The sequence below is a fragment of the Pan troglodytes genome, chromosome 19 (assembly GCF_028858775.2).
Source record: "Pan troglodytes isolate AG18354 chromosome 19, NHGRI_mPanTro3-v2.0_pri, whole genome shotgun sequence".
Classification (NCBI taxonomy): domain Eukaryota; kingdom Metazoa; phylum Chordata; class Mammalia; order Primates; family Hominidae; genus Pan; species Pan troglodytes.
The window spans coordinates 38629711-38655790 of record NC_072417.2 but is presented as its reverse complement, the minus strand read 5'-3'; the positions used below and the strand labels follow the sequence as shown (position 1 = coordinate 38655790).

Below are 26080 nucleotides of genomic sequence, written 5' to 3'. Positions count from 1 at the left end.
GCACACGATGGGCACTAACATAATATTTCCTTTTCTCCACCGTCTTTACCCCTTTTCCTTCAGCTCCCCTAAACCTTTTCAGGTCCAGCTTTTTTGAGTGGCAAGTTTGAGAGGGCTCCTAGCTGGCAGGTGCCTCTAACAGGCCCTGCTCTAACCTAATTAGGGATGCACAGGAAAGGATCTTGGAAGGTGGAGAGGCTGGAAGACAGCCTGGTTTATGGAGAAATTTAACTACAGCTGTGGTTAGGTGGTTGACTTGGCTTTGGCTTGCTTTTAAATATGAACCCTTATGCACGTATTTGAAAAATAATGTCTGCTTGTTTACTTTCTTTCTTAAAGGCTGAAACTGTTACACACATAAACCACAATCTTAATCATCTCATCCTGTTTCTGCAACCAAGGAAGTCATCATTCATTGTGACATCATGTTCGGGGACCAGGCAAATAGAGGTGAGGTCACAACATAGGAAAGTTGCTTGGTGTATAATTAGTGTGGGGAGCACAGGGGGGTGGATTACAATGCACAGACAAATTCTAATCCATAGCCTGTAATTTGAAGGTTGGGTCAATCATAATTTGGGTGCAAGCACACCTACTTCCTTTTTCAATAAGGGAGAATTTAGCTCTTGTTACCCACAAGAGTTCTCAAAGTAGAAAATAATAAACCATGTTCTTGAAGCCAGTACTGAATTATCAAAGCTGAAGGAAGGGAAGCTAAAGAAAGATTAGGCAACTTGGGGTACAAATGCGTTCAAAATCCTCTCCGTCAGTATGCCAAGTCTCTGGATACCAGTGACTTATTTGCCCTGGGGTGAGAGAAAACTCCATTTTCCATCAAGCTGGAGAAGCAGCCTTTGTTTTTCAGCCATGGATAAGGCCACTTATTAGGAGGACAACAAGAAGGTAAGACTACTCCTGTCACTAGTGACTAAACATGGCTCAGTAAGTTAACACACCTCTTCTGCCCATTTCAGCAGCCCATGTTTGGATTTTTAGGCCCTACTGGATTCCAAACAGTCACCATGGGAAGAGTGGGGTGATTCCAGGGCTGGAAGAGACAAGAAGAAGGGACAAGAATGCCTTCAGGGCTAGGCCGTCTTAGCTCTAGCATATCAGTGCTCTGGATCAGGCTTTCTGGACAGTCTTCAGAAAGCAGCATTATTACCTTTCGGCGAACAGTGCACCGGTGACACATCCACTCTCCAGGAGGCAACATTTCTTCACTCAGTGGAGGGTTACTGTGGGGAACAGACAAGGGCAAGACTAAATAACTAGCCCTTTGAGGCAGTAGGAAAAGCCTAGCTAGGTTTGCATGTTCCTAAACTCCTATTGTGGCCAGTCCTGCAGGACTGCTAGGGTTGTCTCCTCCTTCAAAATGCCTAAGTCAGCATCACTCATAATAACCTAAGGAGTGAGCATCCCTTCCCACACCTTAGAGAGAGAAGCCAAATCCAGAGCTATTAACACTGGGTTTGTAGGGAAAGGTATAATAAAATAACTGAGAGGTCCTCCACACTGTTTTCTTAAAGCCTGTTAGTGTAGAGCCAAGCTTTTCTAACTGCTGTTCAAAGCCCTGTCACATGGTCCCACCGTTCCATCTTCCCAGACCCCTTCAGGTGCTCTTCTCACTATTCAAATGGAAGACTTCCTATTTCTTTCTCTAGAATACTCTTCCTTTAAAAAGCTATGCCTGTCAAAACTCTATTCATCCTTTCATACCTGCCTCAATCAGCTGTGATGGATTAAAGACAGCTGCAAATTATCTGCTCTGCCTCCCATCCACAGGTAGTCCCTTTCCCTCCTCTTGAATTGTGCTTGTCTTATGACTTGCTTTGACCACAGAATGCAGCAGAGGTGACAATGTTGCAACTTCCAAAGCTTGGCCTTAAGAGATCTGCAGATTCTATTTTTTAAGAAATATGCTTGGAAAGTTCCATCTCAGAGCCCTGCTGTCATGCTATGAGAGAGGACATGGAGGAGACAAGGTATTCCAATCAACAGTTTTGGGCTGGGCATGGTGGCTCACACCTGGAATCCCAGCACTTTGGGAGGCCGAGGCTGGTGGATCAATCGAGATCAGGAGTTCAAGACCAGCCTGGCCAACATGGCGAAACCCCATCTCTACTAAAAATATAAAAATTAGCCAAATATGGTGGCACATGCCTGTAAACCCAGCTATTTGGGAGGCTGAGGCAGAAGAATTGCTTGAACTTGGGAGGTGGAGGTTGCAGTGAACCAAGATCACACCACTGCACTCTAGCCTGGGCAACAGAGTGAAACTCCATCTTGAGAAAACAAAAAACCAGCTTCAGCTGAACTCCAAGCCAACACGCAGCAGCAACTACTGCTATGTGAGTGAGTCATCTTGGACTTACCAGTTCAGTGAAGCCTCCAAATGACTGCAGTCCCAGCCAACATCATGTGAAACAGAAAAACCACCCAGCAGAGCCCAGGCAACCCTCAGAACTGTGAGAGATAATAATGAGTTTCTGTACCAGGCCACTGAGTTTTGGCGTAGTTTGTTATGCAACAATAGATAACCAAACAGCTTTTCCATGAGTTCATATTACTCCTGTATCTTGGACCTCTTGCTGCATGGGTTAGTTCTCTTTTGGCACTTCTCATGCTTTGCCCATTTCAGCAGTTCTCTTATTTATTTTATTAGAGGGACTAGGACAATGATTGGATCTCTTCCCTCCTTGCATTTTTATAATACAGAGGTTGTGCACACAGCAGATCACCTGAGATTGGAAGTTCAAGACCAGCCTGGCTAACATGGTGAAACCCCATCTCTATTACAAATACAAAAATTAGCTGGGCGTGGTGGTGGGCACCTGTAATCCCAGCTACTTGGGAGGCTGAGGCAGGAGAATCCTTTGAACTCGGGAGGCAGAAGTTGCAGTGAGCCAAGATTATGTCATTGCACTCCAGCCTGCGTGACAAAACTCCATCTCAAAACAAACAAACAAACAAACAAACCAAAACAAAAAACAGGCCAGGCATGGTGGCTTACACTTGTAATCCCAGCACTTTGGGAGGCCGAGGCAGGCAGAACACGATGTCAGGAGTTTGAGAACAGCCTGGCCAACATGGTGAAACCCTGTCTCTACTAATAATACAAAAATTAGCCGGGTGTAGTGGCACGTGCCTGTAGTCCCAGCTACTCAGGAGGCCGAGGCAGGAGAATCGCTTGAATCTGGGAAGTGGAGGTTGCAGTGAGCCGAGATAGTGCCACTGCACTCCAGCCTGGGCGACAGAGTGAGACTCTGTCTCAAAAACAAAACAACAACAACAACAAAAAAAGCCACATTTATGCTTAAGAAATTCCTACCATTGAGTTCTTGGCTAAGTCACCTACTTGGAATGGTATGCAGGAAATTTTTCTTCAAATAATGGGGGAAATGGTTAAAAAAAAAAAAAATTGAGTTTTTTTTTTGAGATGGAGTTTTGCTCTTGTTGCCCAGGCTGGAGTGCAATGGCGCGATCTCGGCTCACTGCAACCTCCGCCTCCCATGTTCAAGCCATTCTCCCGCCTCAGCCTCCTGAGTAGCTAGGATTACAGGCATGCGCCACCATGCCTGGCAAATTTTTTAGTATTTTTAGTAGAGATGGGGTTTCTCCATGTTGGTCAGACTGGTCTTGAACTCCTGACCTCAGGTGATCCACCAACCTCGGCCTCCCAAAGTGCTGGGTGTACAGGCGTGAGCCACTGTGCCCAGCCAAACTTGAGTATCTCAGAGCTTAAAGCTATGCTGTTTTACCATTTCTACATAAAATAGCACTTGACTTGGCAAATTTTCTTAGCTCCCTGTTTCCCCAGAGCCCCAAGCATACATGTCAGATGCCCACCAAGGCTTCACAGCTCATTACTTCCCTTCCTCCCTGTTTCCTTAGTGAAATCTCAGGAGGATGCTTACCAGGAATCAGGAAACTGGAAAAACAATGGCCTGCTGGGACAGATCTCCAAGCCCTAGAGGACCACAGGTGAATGTCACCTGTAAGTCTCCGCTCATTCTAGCCAATGTAATTCTACAAAAGGCCACATCTAAACTACTGAAATGCATGCAAGTAATTTTCAAAGGCCTACAGACTCTGCTATGCTTCAGTAGCTGTCCTATCAAAATTAACCCTGAAGGGTGTCACTTCTGATTCTGTTTCTCATCATTTCTGTTCATCTGCCCACTGGCTTTGTACCAAGATATCCTACATCAAACATTTAAAACATTTAAAGTAGAGAAGATAAGACCCCTGTGGCCAGAACCCTCTTCTTTCTCCAGCTCAATCAGTTGGCCGGCTCCCTACGCAGACCATACTGTTTCTCATCTGTGTCTCTGCTCACTCCAGGGCTGCTACCCACAACTACACCACTCTTCCCTAACTACTTCACCTGGTAAGCTCTTTATCTTTTGAGACTCAAGTCACGTATTCTTTCCAGCAAGCTTTCTCTGAAAGTCTCTGGTTCCCCAGAGCACTTCTGCACCACACTGTATTCAAACCATTACATGTCTGAATCCCCTTCTCCATGCCTCATTTGCCTTTGTACCTCCACACCCTGTACAATGCCTGGCATGTAGTAAGTACTCAATAAAGCTTTAAAGAACTGGGGAACACTAAGGAATGGGCTTCTAGGAAGTGAGTGTAATCCTTCAAAGCTATGAGGCGAGGTAATGCAATGGGGCGGGCAACTGTTTTGTGGGTTAAATCGCACATGAAATTACTTATGTTTTCTAAGTTACTACACAATGAGACGGAAGAGGAGTCCAAGTCCATACTGGCAAGCCTGTACTTATTGAACCATCCCACCTCTACTCATTTTAATCTTCTTTAAACAATTTGATTTTCAATATCGTTTATCTTAACACAAGGTAAAATGCTTAAAACTTGTATTAAGAGGCTCTCAGAAGTAGCATCTTGCTAGTTTCTAAAGGATTACTTTTAGAGTTACCAAGTTTAAGAACACACTTCTGGCCGGGTGCAGTAGCTCATGCCTGTAATACCAGCACTTTGTGAGGCCGAGGTGGGTGGATTGCTTGAGCCCAGGAGTTCAAGACCAGCCTGGGCGACATGGTGAAACCCCACCTCTACTAAAAATACAAAAAATTAGCCAGGTGAGGCGGCATGAGCCTATAGCCCCAGCTACTTGTGGGGCTGAGGTGAGAGGATCACTTGAGCCTGGGAGGTAGAGCCGTGATCGTGCCACTGCACTCCAGTTTGGGCAACAGAGTGAGACCCTGTCTCAAAAATAACAACAAAAAACAAACAAAGAAAACCACACATTTCTCAGAACTCTAGATAATGACCATAGGCTCCTTTTGTTAAGCCTACCCTAAAGTATGGATAGGGGCTATGAATTTAGGGAGTAGTCCAGGGAAACCCAAGCATTGTCTCCCAGATGAAGACAAAACATTTAAAAGACTGAGGCCATCATTCCTTTTTTTTTTTTTTTTTTTGAGACGGAGTCTTGTTCAGTTGCCCAGGCTGGAGTGCAGTGGCGCGATCTTGGCTCACTGCAACCTCTGCCTCCAGGGTTCAAGCGATTCCCTTGCCTCAGCCTCCCGAGTAGCCGGGATTACAGGTTGCCCGCCATCACACCCGGCTAATTTTTATATTTTTAGTAGAGATGGGGTTTCACCATGTTGGCCAGGCTGGTCTTGACCTCCTAACCTCAAGTGATCCGCCCACCTCAGCCTCCCAAAGTACTGGGATTACAGGCGTGAGCCACTGCACCTGGCTGAGGCCATCACTTCTTAAGATTTGCTTTTTTTTGTTTGTTTTGAGATGTAGTCTCACTGTATCACCCAAGCTGGAGTTCAGTGGCGTGATCTCGGCTCACTGCAACCTCTGCCTCCTGGGTTCAAGCGATTCTCCTGCCTCAGCCTCCCGAGTAGCTGGGATTACAGGTGCCTGCCCCCATGTCCAGCTAATTTTTGTTTTTTTTTTTAGAGATGGGGTTTCACCATGTTGGCCAGGCTGGTCTCAAACTCCTGACCTCAAGTAATCTCCCTACCTCGGCCTCCCAAAGTACTGGGATTACAGGTGTGAGCCACTGTGCCTGGCCAAGATTTGCTGCTTTCTTAGGGACAGAACATGCATCTTGAAATAACAAATTTGAAATGATGGTATCTTGGGAGAAGGCAGTAATATCTAAGATTAGATGGATAGGAAAGAAAGGTCTTAGAAAATGATCATCATAGGCATAGCTGGAACACAAGAATAACCCATCATAAAGCTTTCTCATGACCATGTTTCCTCTCTGCTTCAAGCAATTAATTCCTTTCAAGCTATTTAGAAGGCAGCTTTTCAATTCAAACTTCTATCTTTTTTTTGAGGCAGGGTCTCACTCTGTCACCCAGGCTGGAGTGCAGTGGGGCAATCTTGGCTCACTGAAGCCTTGACCCCCTAGGCTCAAGCAGTCCTCCCACCTCAGCCTCCCGAGTAGCTGGGACCACAGGCACATACCACTACGCTGGGCTAAATTTTATATTTTTTGTAGAAATAGGGTTTCACTATGTTGCCGAAGGCTGGGTCTTGAACTCCTGGGCTCAAATGGTCCGCTTGCCTCTGCCTTCCAAAGTGCTGGGATTACACGTGTGAGCCAACACGCCTGGCTCAATGCAAATTTTTTAAAGGAAAGGGATTCATGAAATGGTTCCAGGAAAGACACTGTCATTGGGGTAAGCTCAGGAACCAATTCTGAAAGAGGCTGTTTTGCTCCATATCAGAAATACTGCTGACAGGGAAAGGATTCCAGGGAGAAAGGAGATTGTGCAGCCTCACGGTACTCATGTACTTATTCTGAGGACTCCCCACCTCAGCTGCCCATCTCAAAACTCCTTCCGCAGCTGGGTGTGGTGGCTCACGCCTGTAATCCCAGCACTTTGGGAGGCCAAGGTGGGTGGGTCACTTTAGGTCAGGAATTCGAGACCAGCCTGGCCAACATGGCAAAACCCTGTCTCTACTAAAAACACAAAAATTGGCTGGGTGTGGTGGTGTGCACTTGTAGTCCCAGCTACTGGGGAAGCTGAGGCAAGAGAATTGCTTGAACCCAGGAGGTGGAGGTTGCAGTGAGCCGAGACCGCATCACTGCACTCTAGCCTGGGTGACAGAACGAGATTCTTCCCAAAAACAAAAACAAAAACCCCTCCTTCCTTGGAAGAATGGTATTCCCATAAGCCTAGTGTGCAACTCTGAAAACAATTACATGCACACCAGAGTCTTTAAATCATGATATGCCTATCAAGAAAAAAAGGCTCTGCCCTCGCTCCCTCTCATCCTCATGTATCAATGAAGACAGGGTCCTGGAGGCCATCCTTTATAAGAAAAAATCATTAAAAGTTAAAAGTCACGTAACACTGAGATTACTCTACCAGAGTTTCAGCTGCTCAGCAGTGAAAACACTATAATGAGACAATGCTGCTTTTGTAAAGACATCAATGTGTTTCTTAAACTAAAGCCTAGAAATAGCATAGTGATAATTTCATTGACATCTAGGTATTACAGTTCACAAAGTATTTTAACAGATGTTCTTATTTGATCTTCACTACCATACTGTGAGATAATTCTTATTCCCATCATACAGGTGAGGAAACTGACTTATCTAAAGCCACTAAGTAGCAGAATTGGAACCCAAATCAAAGTTTCCTGGCTCTTTGAAATCTTGAGCCTAAGCTATTTTTGTTGTTGTTGTTTTGTTTTTGGTTCACTCTCAGGATATGCTTCAGAGCCCAAGTTGTTTTTTAAGAACCTTTAGTAGTCTTCTTATTTCTGGGGTACACAGTGAAATATCCATCAGGGTACCCTCCTTAACCTCAAGGCTGAGCATTTCCTTCTACATCAGTCAATATTTATTGAGTACCCATGACTTTCTCATCAATGTACTAGGTACCACACTGAAAAATGAACGCAAAGCAAACAAATAATCATCTACCCCATCAAAAAAGTAGCCTAGGCCAGGCTGTAGCTCATACCTGTAATCCCAGCACTTTGGGAGGCTAAGGTGCGAGGACTACTTGACCCCAGGAGTTAGAGGCCAGGCTGGGCAACATGGTGAGACCCCATTTCTAAAAAAATACAAAAATGAGCTAGATGTGGTGGCATGCATCTGTAGTCCCAGCTACTTGGGAGGCTGAGGCAGGAGGATCACTTGAGTCCAGGAGGGCAAAACTGAAGTGAGCCATGTCCACACGACTACACCTCAACCTGGGCTTCAAAGCAAGACCCCGCCTCAAAAAAAAAGTAGCCTTGGGGAGAGAGGATCAAAATCATCCATCCACTCAAACATTATTGGATGTTTATTTTAGGCTAGACAATTGCTAAGTGCTGGTATTTCAGACATGGTTCTTGATTTTAGGGATCATGGGCTGGAGATAAGGTGAAAAGGACATGCAGTAATGAGAACATACATAATCAACTACAAACTGATTCTTACCATAAAGACCCACATAAAACTCAATTGCTTATGGATGCCAGAATCAATGAAGAGCCCCAAAGTTTGGACATTTGGTACCTGAAGGTGACATGCGATTTTTTCCTACTCTTTTCATAATTCAGAGCTATTTAACAAATGGTAATTCAGCCAGTGAGCCTTTAAAGACAGTGAAGTTAAGGATTGTGAGGAGTTCAGGAGGAAGCCATAGTTTCAGAAGCAGGTATATTTCTGCATTTTGATAAAATACCTGATAAAAGGAAGGTTCTAGCAGTGGAGACATTTCTTCTGAAAATGAATGTTTAAGTCTGTCTAGAGCACAATAGTGTTTGAACCTTTCTTTTCTTTCTTTTTTTCTTTTCTATTTTTTTTTTTTTTTTTTGAGATGGAGTCTTGCTCTGTTGCCCAGGCTGGAGTGCAATGGTGCAATCTCTGCTCGCTGCAACCTCTGCCTCCTGAGTTCAAGCAATTCTCCTCTGGAGTAGCTGGGATTACAGGCACCCGCCACCACGCCCAGCTACTTTTTGTATTTTTAGTAGAGACAGGGTTTCACTATCTTGGTCAGGCTGGTCTCGAACTCCTGACCTAAGGTGATCTACCCGCCTATGCCTTCCAAAGTGCTGAGATTACAGGCGTGAGCCACTGCGTCCAGCATGTTTGAACCTTTAGATTCCTTCTGAGAATTATCTGAGTACTTGGGATGGTGAGCTCTGGAATAGTTGTCTTCTATACCTGAACTGGCTTGTCTTGGAAAACTGGTAGCTTTTTAGCCAACAAGCCAAGGACCTCTACTTTATTTTCTGGCTTCAAAAGAGCATAGCCTGCATTGCTATGAGACATGCATTCTTTTCCATAGGCAGAGATGACAGTGCCCTATGAAGACAGAGCTCTTGCAGAGTATCTTCCCATTTTCACTGCTGTTGATAAATTTCCTCCCAGATCATTTGTTAAAAGGCCCTGGCCTACAATTCCTGGCCAGAAAGCGACCGTTCACTGCTTTTACAACTCACTATTTTATTTATTTTATTTTTTTATTTTGAGATGGAGCCTCACTCTGTCGCCCAGGCTGGAATGCAGTGGTGCGGTCTCAGCTCATTGTAGCCTCTGTCTCCCGGGTTCAAGAGATTGTTGTGCCTCAGCCTCCTGAGTAGCTGGGATTACAGGCATGCACCACCATACTGGGCTAATTTTTGTCTTTTTAGTAGAGATGGGGTTTCACCACGTTGGCCAGGCTGGTCTTGAACTCCTGACCTCAAGTGATCCGCCCTCCTCAGCCTCCCAAAGTGTTGGGATTACAGGTGTGAGCCACCACTCCTGGCCCCAGCTCACTATTTTAACCACTACCTGATCTTAAAGACATGCTGTTAGTTATAAAGCTGTTCATAACAATAAAGCCCTAAATCTTCAGAGACTGTACATTCAATTGGAGGGTATGTTTCTCAGTTTGGTGTGGCTCTCTGTGAGGCCTAGAGGGCCTACAAAGTGTTAAGAGTAATATTAACATACAAACCAATTCCTAAAGCCAACCTCTTCAGCATGACTCCAACATACCTAGACTCCCATAAACAAATCCAAATGGCCCATCTCTACTGCTGAGAAGGTTATCTAGATCAGTCTATTTCTGGAGTCATCAAGGAGAAAACCACAAACATACATCCCTCAGCTAACTGTAATGCCTATACTGACAGATTTCTGTTTCAAAGATTCAAATAGAAGCCCAGAGCCAGATGATCCCAACTCTCAGCCCGAGGTTAAAGTTCAGTTTTAATTTAGAATGCCTTGCATTCACTAATAAGGCTGCAGCTCAACACTGCAAGTAGAAGATGTTGGTAGTTGTCATGGTTCTTGGCTCTCTAATTAAGAGGATCTATTTCAAGTCATATACCAGTGTGGTTGATCTGAGTCTAACCTCACTCATCTCCCTCGCCTATTAATACATGTGAACCTGCACGACATTAACATTTACTTCAGATTTAGTCGCTACCAGTGGGACCTGTTGCTCCACAGCACCATGTTAATTATCCATCCAGAACAAGCAGTTTCTCAGTCTGGAATTGGAGGGGAGAGCGGGGGATGGGGGAATAAGAGAACAAAGGGAAGAGGCGAGAGGTAGAGGGAGAGAAAGCAAGTAGATGAAAAATATTTAAGAAAAAGTACACTCCATTTTCTCTTTCTGGATTAACAAAATAATTCTATTTAATACAAATACTTAACAGGAACACTATGTAAATAGCATATCCATATACAATACACCAACAGCCTACTAAGCGGGTTCTCTTCCAAAAGAGGTCAGTCACATGAACTGGTAGGGTCCTTCTTGTCAGAACCCGTAATTCTTCAGGAATCAGAAGCTCTCTAGCCATCTATGGCAGTTTCAGTTTCAGTCAAAATAAAACATCAGTTGGACTAAAAAGAAAGAGTTCACTGCTCCTATCATCATCTGTATGCCTCCCCACCCTTTTTTTTGGTGGGGGAAGAGGTGTTCAGCAAGCAAACAATAGGACTGAGCAGTTTTGATTTTTAATTTCACAGTTCACGGGGCTCATCCATCCATCTGAGGACCACTACCAGATAAAAATCCTGCAATTATATTTAGTCTGTGTAAGACAAACTGCAAAACATAATACATGCTCAGAACTAGCCTACTCTCCCTCAGACTGGCCCTGCGGCCCTCATCCAGCTCAGAAAATGTGTTGATACTAGCCAAAATGGGGAGTGAAGGTGATCACTGAAAGGACCACAATCATGTCTCAGCCTCCTAGCAGCCATTTTGCTCTATAAAGGGACCCATGAGCACAGAGAACTAGCCTTTTATAAACGAAAACAAACTTATGTCCTGGAAAAGCTAAGTGGTGCTGGGTAAAGTTTAATTTAAATTTTAATTTAAATTAAAAGTTGCATTAATACACCCAAATTTTAAAGTGCATGCCTTGAGGGAACAACATTTAATGAAATGTAAATGTCAGCAGAAATAGCTAGCTTCCTCTGGACACTTGTGTGGGCATCAGCTTTTCTCTTCAAGTATGGCCTGTCTTTTGCAGGAAGATAGCTATATTAAAGGATATTAAAGAGATGGAAGGAGAAAATTCATAGGGTCCCTCAACCTTAATCCCTTATCCTCCTTCATCCTGGCTACTGACTCAAACACCACTAATGCCACAAAGTACATAAAAAGGTACAAGGACTGTTGGGTTTCTCATGCAAAGCCTCAGTGAGAGTGTTAAAAAGGAAACAAATGAAGTGCCAGAACATTACAAATGCCCCATTGAGAAACTTAGCTAGTTGCGTCACTTCCACAGGCAAACAATCCTTTTAAACTGGCTGACTGTGCCCCCAAGTTTTATCGCCTTCTATGTAGAGCTGGCTGGTGGCATCTTCCCGGTAAAGGACACCTGGATACGAGTGTTACTAGTTAGTACAGGGAAAAAAGGAAGCAGGGAGGGTAGAGCACTGACAGTTATACCAGGTGTTTGCCCCTGCTAACTTTTCTACAAGCTGAGCCTCAGTCTCAAGGGCCTGATCTATCACTAGCCTGGTTTGGCTATTCTTGCAATTCTGGCTTCTCTACAAAGAAAGATGGGCTGGGGTGCAAACATTTTAAAAAGGGCCTTCATTAATTCACCTCATGATAGATGCTAGAGCCCACCTGTTTTGGAAAAGGGACAAAATTCTGGCCTCAACGGTAATTTTCTCACACTCTTGGGAACATTCCATTGGAAGGAAGAACCAACAACTGCCAACTCTGTATTCTGGAAGAGTCTCAGAGGTATGGAAAACTGGGTACTATTCTATTGCCAAATTTTAACAGACTATCAAGAAAAAGGAAATAGCCAGGTGACACACTTCTTGCAGACACAGCTCAGGAATGTGGGCCAGTTTACAGTTTATATATATTGTACCTAAAATTCTATAAAGGCTCAGAAAACAAAAAATACTAACAATGTATTTAAAACCCAACAAAATCAAGAGAGCAGGTTTCTTTCTTTCTTTTTGAGATGGAGTCTCACTCTGTCATCCAGGTTGGAGTGCAATGGCACCATCTCAGCTCACTGCAACCTCCGCCTCCCGGTTCAACTGATTCTCCTGCCTCAGCCTCCTGAGCGGCTGGGATTACAGGCAGGCGCCACCACAACCGGCTAATTTTTGTATTTTTAGTAGAGACGGGGTTTCACCATGTTGGTCAGGCTGGTCTTGAACTCCTGACCTTGTGATCCGTCCACCTCAGCTTCCCAAAGTGCTAGGATTACAGGTGTGAGCCACCGCACCCAGCCTGAGAGCAGGTTTCTACTTAAGACCCAGCTGCTTTTTCCTAAGGAGGGACTTTGGTTTAATTTACCCTCCCCTGACAGGGTCTATAGAAACAGGAAAAAGTGAGAATAATACTATTTGGGCCATGCCAGCACAGGGATTATACCCCCCTACTTTTACCCTTACCCTCTCCCATCCCCCAATTCTACTCATAAACATCAAAGCTCCCCACCCTACAGGACTGAAGTAATCTCCTGGGCATGCTGTCAAACTGTGCTGTCATGGTTTGACGCCACAGCTAAGTGCTGACTTGGGCTTCCAAAGCCTTCCAGTTATACCCACCAGTGACCTATTTATGAGTTGAACATACTTCTCCAGAGCCATGATTTTCCCCTTTGGTCCACTTTTCTTTCAGATGGTCCCTAACCAAAGAATGATCACCCTAAAGGTCTGCATGTGTACACACAAACGGTGAGCGCTCAGGAAAGCCCTCAAAGAAAGGCAGCAAGCATACAAACCTTGGACTGCGTTATTTGCTATAACAAATAAAATGGAGATACTTTTCTTAACATACAGCTTACTTCAACACCAACAAACTGTAGCCTGCAGTCAGATGTCTGATATCATAGAATTAGGCATTTCCTTTGGTATGACAGTTTGCTAAGTTAAAATGGCTAAGTGTCACCCATGCCAGGCAAAACAGCAAGGACCACAAAGGAGGGATACAGCAAAACAAAAATGACAAAGCAAAACAATGTTTATTAAAAAGCCAAAATTACTGACAACTCTCTCTACATTTTAGATGATGCTTTTGCAAAAAATGGCAAATAAGATCAGGGAAAGTTAAATATAGCCAACCTATGTATCGAACTATGACAAGTTACAGGTTTAGACATATTTAATGAGATTAATGGAGTATAATTTTCACAATTATAATGTATTCTGACCAGTAATTGATGACTGCTAATTGAAAAAGTTCACTGTAGAGTTTCCCTCTAAAGCTGAGAATCAGCAGAACTATGATGGTTTAGTGAACGTGGGAATTAACGAGCACTCAGCTGATCACAGGAGCCTGGGGTAGTGGAAAGAAAAGCAAGAGTAGGTCATCATTGCCTTATTTCATAATGCAGAGGCTTCTTTAAATTCACTTGAAGCTCTGTGCATTTCATTAGTTTCTCTGCTCTGTTCTCTGCACAAATGCAGACAGGAGAAAAATAATATTCAACATCCCTCTGAGGACCATAGCTGAGTAAAAAAAGTGCTTGTGCTGCCACAAACAGGGGTCCACCTGGAACTCAAGCTTGCTAATAATTCTGAGAGGTTCCCCTATCCCTGCCTGGCTTGGAGGTAAAGTGATGTCTTTGGGCTACCGTTAAATTCAAACCCTGCAGAGAGTCCTCTTTTGCTCACTCAAGCTTATTTCAAAACAAGCCTCACGCAGAGAGCCCAGATCAGTGGGAAAGACTGACGCTACATTCAGGCACGGAGTTGCTCCCTGCCCTGCTGTTACTCTGTATGTCTTTTGTCCTGTCAAGGCTGAGAAACATTTCTTGGGAGATATCCCGTAAAATTTGTCAGAAAACAGGGGAGAGGCAAAAATTAAACACCAAAGTCACTAACTTAAAAGAAAGCAAATGTAATTAGGGGAAAAGAAATTTTCACCTTGTGTTTGTGTTAACAAAGGTATCATCCACTTGGAATAACCCAGATATCATTTTTGTTCCCCAACTACTGTTTACCTTTGCATGTCTCTCATCTGTAATACCACTAGGAATTACACGGCAGTGAGAAGAGGAAATGGGTCAGCCTCCGGCTTTTAAGTAGTTTAGTGAGCATTTATGTAGTACGATTATAGCAAAAGGGAAAGTAGGCGGCAGAGCAAAAGGGACTCACTCTCTGAGTGAGCAAGTCAAGTTTTTCATTACTTTGAAAATTGCATCAATCTGCAAGGTGCACGTGTAATTTACTTATTGTGAATTCCACAACAGCTCTATGTAGTAGTCAAGTTCCTTCTTGCTGATGGGTCAACTCATGGATTCCTCCTTTTATTAGTGTCTATTGTATGCCTCAGCTTTTGCCTCACACAAAATGTGCTAAAACCTCATCTTTGTTCTTATTTGCTGAGACTTAGGTTTAGGAATAACCTTAGGCTTAAAGGATAAGGATTTTGATATCTGGAAATGGCAGGCAGAAAAAGGAGTCACATTCTCATTCTTCTTAACTGCTCTCAAGTCCTGGGAAAAGCAGTCAGCTAGTGACCTGTGCATGTGTCCTGGGCATGGTGACAAATCTGCAATACCAAAGTGGCTTTCTGAAATTTGGTCTAGGACTTGCACTGAATACAATGTCCTCCTCTTTCAGGAAACTGGCAGGGGTACAGCCGTGCTCCTGTCCTGTATTCTCTTGGGAGGCACGCATTATGCAGAGGTTCTCTTCTAAGTGTCACTCATTGAATGGCAATGCAGCTGGCCATGTTGTACTCCCTGGGGCCTCTAAGTCAAAGGAGGAGCCCAGTGGAGGGGGAAAACAGACTTTTTTTTTTTTTTTCTGTTCTGGTGACTTAAAACGCTGGACCTTAAAACTTGAATGCATTTCCAGGAGCTTGTGCTGCATTAATATATAAGGGCTACCATAAACCCAAACGGAATCTTTTATCAGGGTGGCCTACTTAACTGCATACCCAAGGAATTGTCCCTGTGTTGGGGTTGGGACAAGAAAGTTGACAGATGGATTTCAGTATGCTTACCCATTATCAAAAGCCCAGAGTATTAATCTATTTTCTATTACTCTTCTTGTGGGAGAAAAGATGTACCCATTTCTGTTCAAGAAGCAGGACAGCTGCATTTTTAGGTAGCAAAAATCCTCTTGGGAGGATCAAAGCAGATGGTTTCTTTTTATGAGCCATATAAAACTGTCCAGTAAATATTCTCTGCGCTCTCTTTATTTACTGTTATCTGGGCTTATATAAAGATACAAATACACAGGTGAGTTTGCTGTAATATACAAACAACTTTTTGTTCTTGTTAACTGGGCTCAAAAGACAGCACATTTTAATTGACCTGAAGTTATTTCCACCACAACCAATAAAACTGAGACAATTAAAATCTTTTTTTTTTGAGATGGAGTTTCACTCTTGGTGCCCAGGCTAGAGTGCAATGGCGTGATCTTGGCTCACTGCAACCTCCACCTCCCGGGTTCAAGCGATTCTCCTGCCTCAGCCTCCCAAGTACTTGGGACTCCCAAGTACTTGGGACTCCCAAGTAGCGTGCATCACCACGCCCAGCTAATTTTGTATTTTTAGTAGAGATGGGGTTTCACCATGTTGGTCAGGCTGGTCTCGAACTCCTGACCTCAAGTGATCCACCTGCCTCGGCTCCCCAAAGTGCCGGGATTACAGGTGTGAGCCACTGCCCTCAGCCAACATCTTCTTTCTTAAACTAGAGTCCTCCAAGTATGAGAAGTGCTCAAACACAGACATTTTCTGTTGTGGCTAGTGGGTGACAGGTGAGCATCCTATCTAAAGGCAGATGGTGGATTTTTTGTACTTCCTCTAAGGCAACAATACAGCTTTAGACTTCTTTGCTAGGAAGGGACATGCAGAAAAGTTGAAACAACAACATACCAAATCACATCGTAAGGTTCTCTTCACTGGGATGTACCATCCTAACGAGCTCACAGAAGAAACTCTTAATTTACTGACATTACAGAGCTAATATAGGCATAGATATTAAAGTGTGCTTAAATCAACCATCTTTTGCTAGGTTAAGACTAAAAAATAAAAAATAGAGGCTGAGGCAGGAGGATCGGTTGAGGCCAGGACAGGAGTTCGAGAACAGCCTGGGTAACACAGTGAGACCCTATCTCTACAAAAAAAGGAAAAAATTAGCCGGGTGTAGTGGCAAATGCCTGTAGTCCCAGCTACTCAGGAGGCTGAGGTGGAGGACTGCTTGAGACTAGGAGTTCAAGGTTACTGTGAGTTATGACTGTGCCACTGCCCTCCAGCCTGGGAGATATAGCAAGACTCTGCCTCTAAAAATAAATAAATAGGCCAGGTGCGGTGGCTCACACCTGTAATCCCAGCACTTTGCGAGGCCGAGGCGGGCAGACCACGAGGTCAGGAGTTTGAGACCAGCCTGACCAACATGGTGAAACCCCGTCTCAACAAAAAATACAAAAATTAGCTGGGTGTGGTGGCAGGCGCCTGTAATCCCAGCTACTTGGGAGGCTGAGGCAGGAGAACCGCTTGAACCTGGGAGGTGAAGGTTGCAGTGAGCTGAGATCACACCACTGTACTCCAGCCTCGGCAACAGAGGGAGACTCTGTCCCAAAAAAATAATAAGTAAAATAAAATAAATAAATAAATAAAAGATGGGGGAAGTGTAAAGACAACCCACAAAATGGAAGAATACTTGCAAATCATATATGCGACAAGGAACTTATATTTACAACATATAAAGAACTCTCATAACTCAATTAAAAAACCAAACAACTCAATTAAAAATAGACAAAAATCTTAATAGAGATCTCTAAGTAAATATACAAATGACCAATAACCACATGAAAAAAAGTTTAACATCACTAGCCTTCAGGGAAATCTGATTCAAAACCATAACGTGATACCACTTCACGCTCACTAGGATGGCTTTAATCAAGAAGGCAGAAAATAACAAGTGTTGTCAAGGAAGTGGAGAAATTAGAACCCTCCTACACTACTGGTAGGAAAGTAAAATAATGCAGCTTCTTTGGAAAACAGGCAGTTCCTCCAAAGGTTAAGAGTTACCATAAGACCCAGCAATTCTGCCTCTAGGTGTATATCCAAGAGAAATGAAAACTTGCACATAAAAACTTGCACCCTGGCTGGCACAGTGGCTCACACCTGTAATCCCAGCACTTTGGGAGGCTGAGGTGGGTGGATCACTTGAGGTCAGGAGTATGAGACCAGTCTGACCAACATGGTGAAACTCCGTTTCTACTAAAATTACAAAAATTAGTCGGGCGTGGTGGCGGACATCTGTAATCCCAGCTACCCGGGAGGCTGAGGCAGGAGAATCACTTGAACCTGGGAGGTGGAGGCTGCAGTGAGCCGAGATCACTCTACTGCATTTCAGCCTAGGCAACGAAGCTAGACTCTGTCTCAAAAAACAAACAAACAAACAAACAAAACCAAAACCAACAACAAAGAAAACTGGCACCCAAATGTTCACAACATTATTTACAACACCAAAAAGTAGAAACTACCCAAATGTCTATCAACTAATGAACTAATAAATAAAATGTACATCCATACAATGGAATATTGTTTAGCCATTAAAAAGCAATGTAAGTATTGATAAATGCTACAACCAGGATGAACCTTGGAAAGATTCACTGAGCTCCTCTGAGTAATTTTAGGTATCACTTGTACTTTCACTCAGGTTAGCAAAAACCAGTGTTTTATTCAACACATTAATAGTGACTAGTTGAATTCCATTTAAATTAAGATTAGACAATTTATTGAACATTACTGATATAGCTTTCAAAAATACTCCTGGAGGCATACTTGAACTTACCAAGAACATACCAAGAACTTACAACAGACCAACATGAATCCCATCTCCAGATTCAAATGAAAGCAGTACCTAAATATTCCTTTGAACCTTTATATCTATTAAAAATACACAAGTCATTTACAAAGGCCAAAACTGTCCTAATATATTATTAGTGGAGCTATATGTAAAGTACTTAGTGAGCCTTAAGGAACAGCAGCAGATTGATGAGATTACAACTGCATCCTACCTTTTACTGAGTATGGCAATTAATTTTGGGACAGGCCTTAAGTGAAAAATTTCCCATAACAGTACTACTAAGTACTTGCCTTACTTTACACAAAAACTGTAATCTTTCAAGAGTATAACCTCCTTTTCCACTTTAAATATTTCTGACACTTGCACTCATTTCATAACAATTAGCCCCTGAGCCCTACATTAAGAAGCATGCATCTGAACCTGAGTTAAAATTGAACATTACCGTATCTTCCATATTTAGGTGGACCAGTAAGACAACATGACACGTAAGGCAGGAGAATCACTTGAACCTGGAAGGCGGAGATTGCAGTGAACTGAGATCACACCAATGCACTCTAGCCTGGGCAACAGAGTGAGACTCTGTCTCAAAAAAGAAAAAAAACAAAGACAATACGACATACCTAGATTCTAATTCAACACAGAAAATGCAAAACAAATAAATAAATAAAATAAACATAAAACCAAATTAGGTTTGTTTACTGTAGAATCATTTTACTATTGATGGGGCCGGGCGAGGGGAAGGAATCTAGACGTTGTCACCTCCAGTTCATCAGTGCTAGGCTTCTAAGCACTTACAATGTCAAAAACAACATGCTGACAAGATAATGTTAAAGTTAATATATTTTAATCTATCACTTGCCTGATACTATTCTAATGAGGAGCTAAACACAACAAAATCAGAAAAACCACCTCCTTAAAAGTTCAAACAGGTTGGGCATGACAGCTCACTCCTATAATCTCAACACTTTGGGAGGCCAAGGTGAGAGGACTGCTTGACGTGCCTGGGCAGCATAGTGAGACCCTATTTCTACAAAAAAATTTAAAAAATTAGCCCAGCATGGCGGAACGTTCCTGTGGTCCCACTACTTGGGAGTCTTAGGTGGGAGGATCACTTGAGCCCAGAGTTTGAGGCTGCAGGGAGCTAGGATCAAGCCTTGGAGACCCTGTATCCAAAAACAAACAACCCCACTTCAAACATCAAACATTTTCTGCAAGGCAGTTTTCTATTCTATGTGTGAAACCTTTGTTACGACTCACTGAAAATATGCAAAACTCCAAGCTGAGCTTAGTTTTGCCTGTGCACAGAGACCTTTTTACTCTCATTCTTCGAAAACCTCATTTTGGATCTCGCTGCCAACACCAGAGAGAGGAAAGCTGGCCAACAATTCCAAATATAACACGCGGAGGCAAATGCTACAAAAATCTGTCTGACGGGAAGGGACCATGCTGAGGTCTGCCGAGGTAGATGCACTTCTTTATCAGACCATTTTGGTCCCTCAGTCTGTTTGGAGCAAAATGCCATAAGAAGGTAATCACAGGAAACCAGTCAGTTTTATCATCCTGATTACTGATGCCCCATGGTATTCACTCTGTCAATGACAACAATCCTACCAATCTCAAACAGAAAGATGGGTCAGTGGCAAGTAAAGCTGTACTGGTTATTCTAATTTTTAACAGATTTTTTGGGATCAGTCCAGAGACCTTTCAGAAAGCTCAACTCATGGCATGATAATTATGATGAAGTCAGATTCACCAAGGGACACTTAAAAACATATCTCTCTCCATGGCCGGGTGTGGTGGCTCACACCTGTAATCTCAGCTCTTTGGGAGGCCGAGGCGGGTGGATCATGAGGTCAGGAGTTCGAGACCAGCCTGACCAACACGGTGAAACCCTGTCTCTACTAAAAATACAAAAAAATTAGCCAGGCCTGGTGGCGTGCGCCTGTAATCCCAGCTACTCAGAAGGCTGAGAAAGGAGAATTGCTTGAGCCCGGGAGGCGTTGCAGTGAGCTGAGATTGCGCTACTGCACTCCAGCCTGGGTGACAGAGCAAGACTCCGTCTCAAAAAAACAAAAACAAAAACACCACACACACATCTCTTTCCAATTCTCTAGGGACAGGTTTAGTAACCCCTACTATCACTCTGAATAATTGATAAACCAGTTAAACTTGGATAAAATGATTACACTATCACTTAATCAAAAAGACATCAGTTCTTCAACCTTAATTCTTTGGTGAGGTCATGGTACTGAGCACAAGACAATTCATTCCTTCACCCAGAGAATCATTACAGAAAATCCAGAAATAGGTTCCCAGTCTAACTGGGAAGAGATGACGTGCCTCATACAAAGCATTGTCTCCTGAGAAAAGACAACAATTAAAACAGCTTATTTGACTAGTCATTTCCTTACTATTTATCTTAGAAAGATCTCCTGTGGTTTATAGCTGTGTTACCAAGCCCGGGAGGTAAAGTTTGCCTAGAACCACTTTTGGAACACTTGTACTGGATTCCGTTCACAGTGAGGCAGACTGGCAAGGAATACTAGAGACTGAAAAAAGACTTATCCCACAGAGCTTTGGATGGAGAACCACAGCAGCGCTGCAATTAAGACCTACAGCATTTGCAAAATTTAAATTTCACTTTTTCTTTAAATTTTGTAGAGATGGAGTCTTGCTATGTTGCCTAGACTGGTCTTGAACTCCTGGCCTCAGGCGATCCTCCCACCTTGGCCCCTTTAAGTGCTGGGATTACAGGCATCAGCCACCATACTCGGCTTCAACCTTACTCTTGTACTTTCCATATGTAAGGAAAATTATCATTATCATGCCTACCTAAATAATTCAGTCTTAGCCAGTTTAAAAGGGAAGCCAGAGGAAATATAACCTTACTCTCACATGATAAAATTAAGCAGTAATAGGACAATTTTTTTTTTTTTTCTCCTGAGATGGGGTCTTACTCTGTCACCTAGGCTGGGGTGCAGTAGTGTGATCTCAGCTCACTACAACCTCAGCTGCCTGGGTTCAAGTGATTCTCCTGCCTCAGCCTCCTGAGTAGCTGGAACTACAGGCTCGTGCCACCACACCCGGCTAATTTTGTATTTTTAGTAGAGACGGAGTTTCACTATGTTGGCCAGGCTGGTCTCGAACTCCTGACCTCGTGATCCACCCTCCTCGGCCTCCCAAAGTGCTGGGATTACAGGCGTGAGCCACAGCACCCGGCTGGGACAAATTCATGAAAACACATTCAAGAATAAAAATGTTCTGAGACATTAAATACTTGATCTAACTACTCTGATTGAGTTAATAAAATACTTCACTCTCCAGCCCGGCCAACGTGGTGAAACCCTGTCTCTACTAAAAATACAAAAATTAGCTGGGTGTGGTGGCGGGCACCTATAATCCCAGCTACTTGGGAGGCTGAGGCAGAAGAATCCGTTGAACCTGGGAGGTGGAGGTTGCAATAAGCCGAGATTGCACCACTGCACTCCAGCATGGGTGACAAAGCGAAGACGCCTGTCTCAGAAAAAAACAAACAAACAAAAAACAACAACAAAAAAAACTTCACTCTTGGTGGAAAGAGTGTGGCTTCAGACGCAGAAAAGTGGGATAAGCCTCACTAAATGAAATTCGTCTAGGGAATTCCTACTTAAAAGACTTCCTGCCTTTGCACCAATATCTACAATGCTTTGTGATTTAGATAATAACTCAGATAAGTCAATGGTACATTCAGTATTGACATCTTCAAAGGCAGAATTGGAGATGTGAAACAAGCACTACTTCATTTACACATTCACAAATCTCTGATTACCAGTTCCCATTCAATGCCTCAAAAAAAAAAAAATTTTCAATGAAATGCACAGTCTGGGCAAGTCTGAATCTCACCAACAGCTAAAGAGTCCCTCCTTCTCTCTCCTTTCATCTAAAGTGGAAACTGTTAATTGTTACAACTTGACAAGACTTTACACTCATCTAATTAAAAAATTCAGAGGTTAGGTTTTAGAGTTTAAAAGCCCAATCTCAGGCAAAACAGACAGCACACTTTTCCCATGCCTGAGGTTTCTAATAAACAATTTCAGCTTTATCAAATAAGAGAGCTTATCAAATTCTCACTCAACATGCATGTCAGCAATCATGGTTAACACCAATTTCATCCTAGGAGTAGGACGTAAGCCCACATTTTAAATCAAGAAGTCTACAACTCAGTCCTGGTATACATACCAAACAAACACACTAAAAAAATGTAAGCAACTGGGAATAACTGGTAAGCAACACAACGTATATTCAGGCACAAATTTCTCCTAAGAATAGCAAAGGAAATGTGACCAGAAATATCTTCTCCAGGTGGATTACACCTTATAGGAAGTAAAGGCTAAAAACCACAGACCCTTAGTCACTTCATAATAAAAATTTTAAAGCCAGCAGCAAAACTTCCTCAACGATAATCATTTTTGTCCCAGCAATTTTACAAGCTGGGATGGGGTGCCCTCCTGGGCAAAAGTATCTTGGGAATGGTAATGGGAGCTTCCTACATAACTTCTGACCACAGACTTAATTTGCTCAGTATCAGTCATCTGTCTAATAAGTGTTCCCAAACCTGCAATTAGTACAAATATACAGTAGACACTACTCCACGAACCGAGAGATGGAACGTGAATGGAACTGTTGAGAGACCTTCGGTGAAATTTCACTTAAAACAAAATAAAAAGAGGGCTAAAAAAGGCAACATCAAACAACTGGTGGAAACACAGAACAGCCCCCTTTTCCTCTCTCCAGTCTGGCTCCTCTCTCAAACCCCTGCCTCAGTCAACTGTTGCAGAACAACAGAACGAGACCCAGTAGAACAAGACGAAATCTGGGTTTGCTGCCGCAGATGTGGGATTTTTGTGGAGGGCAGAGGTGATTTCGGCCGGCAGAAGATGGAGTTTAAACTCTTCTTTGCCGGATTGTTCTGGGCTGAGCCGCTGAGGAGGATCACGTAGCGGGCGATCAACTCAGGTCCCTCCCTCTCGGTTCGGTCTCTCCCCTCCTCTCACGTCCAGTAAGGGGGAAAAAGCGTACGGCTTTCCAGCTCTCAGCTCCTTAAAAATGCCTTTCTAGTGCCACCGCACACAATCCTCCCTCTGGCAGCAAAGAATTTTGCAGCGAAGGGCTCGCCGATCCGGAGCGGAGAAATGAAATCGGCGCCCAAGGGCAATTTTAATTGTCTAACCCGGCCCGATTTCCTAAGAGGCAGCGGCGCCGGGAGGGAGGAGGGAAGAGGGAGGAGGAAGGAAGGCAGCTCTGAGAGGCAACAGGGGGCAAGCGGAGGCAGAGAAAGGGGACCAAAGCGGCGAGATCCCAGACTGGGCCCCCGAGGAGCTTCTGCAGAAAGGACTCTGGGGCTGTCCCCACCGTTCCCCCAAGAGACGTTTGCAAATCATATATGCAGCCAAAATGGCGCTGAGAATAAAAATATAATTTAAAGGCAGGTCGCCATATTGTAAACAGAGAGGCAAAGAAGAGGCGGACTCGAGAGACACCCTCCATGATTTCTTCTACAGCCACAAGCGCCCGGTTGCCGGGGTCTGGACCAGGGCAACTCAGGTGGCCGAGGGCTCCACGCACCCACCCCGAGGAGATCCCGGCCGGGCAGGAGCCCCGAGGGCAGCGGGCGCGCGGGCAGGCAAGCGGCACTGGGCCCGGAGCTCCTCCCCTTCCTCCCCCGCCACTGCCGGCTGTCCCCGGCCGGCTCTGTCCCGGCTCCCCAGCGACTTCCAATCCCATATGGGGTTCTCTTCACTCGTCCCAACCCCCACCTTGGGGTCCAGACCCACCGCTGCTCCTCCCCGCTAAACTGCCAGAACCCGGCGGACACCTGGGGGCGGGGAGGTGCTCGCCCCGGCAGCTGCAGAAAGTCAGCTAGCGGCTGCAAGCGCCCGTTATTTCGGCAGTCAGGGGCAGGCCGGGTAAAGGAATGCGCAGAGAAGGGTCCGCCAAGAAGCTCCAAAAGGGTCCCCAGACCTTACCAGCACTGGAGGTGGAAGGCAGCCGGGCAGTGGTCGCAGCACAGGAGATCTCCACCTTCCTTGCAGCTATCGCAGCTGTCGTGGTTGGTGGCCCTGCCGCTTCTCCGGGGCTCCTTCTCAGGCTTCCGACTGCGCTTTTCTGCTTCGTCCGTCTTGGGGGGAGCCAGCAGAGCTTGGATTTGCTGCACACACATACAAACGGCGTGTGTGCACACTCGGAGCTCCCGGGCGGTCCGTCGCCCCCCCGGCGCGGTTTCTCCGTCACCCACCCCTCTCCCCCCTTTTGTCCTTCTTCCTCCCATCCAGGCTGCTCCCAGAATCTCTCAGCCCCCGGAACCAGGGGGAGCCCACCCTAACCGCGTTCCTGCAGCACAACAACGAGAACAGCTTCTTCCAAATGGGGAGGATCAAGGGTAGGGGGATGGGAAGAGGGTGCGCGGTTCCCTTCTTGCCACTTCCTTGTATGGACAGTGGGGGACTCCAAAGACCGGCTCGGGAGAGGCCCGAAGCCCGGTACCCGGACGTGCTGGGGGAAGCACAAAGGGGCCAACAAGAAGGGGGTGGGGAGGCCTGCCGGTGCAACGAGATGGAGTGGGCTGGCGCCTCGGGAGAGCGAATCGAGGGCGGCGGGTAGGTGAAACTGCTGCAAACGTCCTCGGAGGCTGAGCTCAGCCCCCTAAATTGCAAAGAGGGGAGGGAGAGGCTAGGTGAGGAAGAATCCCCCTCCCTCGGCCCTCTAGGCGCTTCGAGTTTAGGACCGGCTTTGTGGGGCGGAGGGCGGAGGTTCCCTCCCGGCGCTGGAGGAAGGAGATGAGGAGGGCCACTCTTACCTCCATCAGCCCCCCTGATGTGTCCAAGTCGTACACGATCGTCTTGGTCTCCATTTTCTCCCACATTCATCCACCTCCCGGGCTGGGTGCTCTCTGCTCCGGCCCCCCCAACCCCGGGGGGAGGGGGGAGGTGAGGGGAGGGGGCGCTCCTGACCCCGGCCCCGCTTTTTTCCCAATACGGGTCCCGACTTCCTCGCCCTGGCTCCCCCCCACCCCCCGGCCCCCAGTCCCCGGGACGACAGCGTCCTCCCGACGGGCCGCGAGGGGGGAGCGGCCCCTCAGTCCCGGCCCGGCTGCTGGCTGCACAGTGGGTCCCGGCTCCGGGGGTCAGGCCTCGGCGGGGCCTAGTCCCACAGGCTAAAGCCGGCACTGGCGACAGCCGGTCCGGCCGGGAAGGCTGGCGGGCGCTGCCATCCCGGGGCTGGGGGTATCGGAGGGGGGGTGAGAGGTTACGTGAGGTTGTGGTACGTGAGGTGACTGGGGGGAGGGTGATGGGGGGTGGTCCCCGGGCTCCGCCTCTCGCCGCCGCCGCCGTCTGCGTCCCGGCTGCCGCGCACTTGGCGCAAACTTACCGCGAGCGCCCGCAAAGCCACCCGCGCAGGCGCCCCGGGATCGGCGCTCGCCGCGCGCAACCGCAGTGACAGCCGGCGGCCTGGCTCCCGCGCAGCCGCGGTGAGGGAGTACCCCCCAGCGCGCAGCCGCGCTGGCATTCGTCTGGAGGACCGAAGCCCCACCTTTCTGCCCTGCGCCAGCGCACTGAGACAAAAGGGCGGGACCTGAGGTCTCGCGCAGGCGCTTGAGAAAGCTTGTAGGGGTCAAGGCGCAGCCGCAGGAAGCTAGGGACTTTTTCATCCATTGGTGTTTGTGTGCAAACTAAGAAGACTCTGTTCTGCGCAGGCGTGTTGGGGGTGCTCCCCCTTCCTCTCCATAACACAGACGCCTCCCGCGCAGGCGTATTGCCTGCCGCAGGCCCTCACAAGAAAGCTGCTCCTTTCGCCATTTTGGTAA

The 26080-nt window shown here is 45.6% G+C and overlaps 1 protein-coding gene and 1 long non-coding RNA gene across 5 annotated transcripts in view; one reads left to right on the top strand and one right to left on the bottom strand.

The window, feature by feature from the left end:
* PHF12 (PHD finger protein 12) overlaps positions 1 to 25783 on the bottom strand; it is a 46341-nt gene extending 20558 nt beyond the window's left edge. The window contains exons 1-3 of one of the 4 annotated variants that reach the window (XR_001710882.4): positions 25073 to 25727; positions 24243 to 24424; positions 1166 to 1238 (exon numbers count right to left, since the gene is read on the bottom strand). Coding sequence is in view for 3 of the 4 variants with exons in the window: in XM_003315555.7 (XP_003315603.4) it covers positions 1166 to 1238; positions 24243 to 24424; positions 25073 to 25138 (321 nt within the window). In the remaining variant the exon portion in view is untranslated. Of the gene's footprint in view, positions 1 to 1165; positions 1239 to 18679; positions 18753 to 24242; positions 24425 to 25072 lie in introns of those variants that run through there. The other 3 variants (XM_003315555.7, XM_016932152.4, XM_016932151.3) reach the window with 3 other exon arrangements.
* On the top strand, positions 341 to 18922 carry LOC129137538 (uncharacterized). The gene is made up of 3 exons (XR_008540175.2): positions 341 to 903; positions 3895 to 3997; positions 18698 to 18922. It is a non-coding gene; the product is annotated as an uncharacterized LOC129137538 (long non-coding RNA).
* Positions 25784 to 26080: the final 297 nt, after the last annotated feature.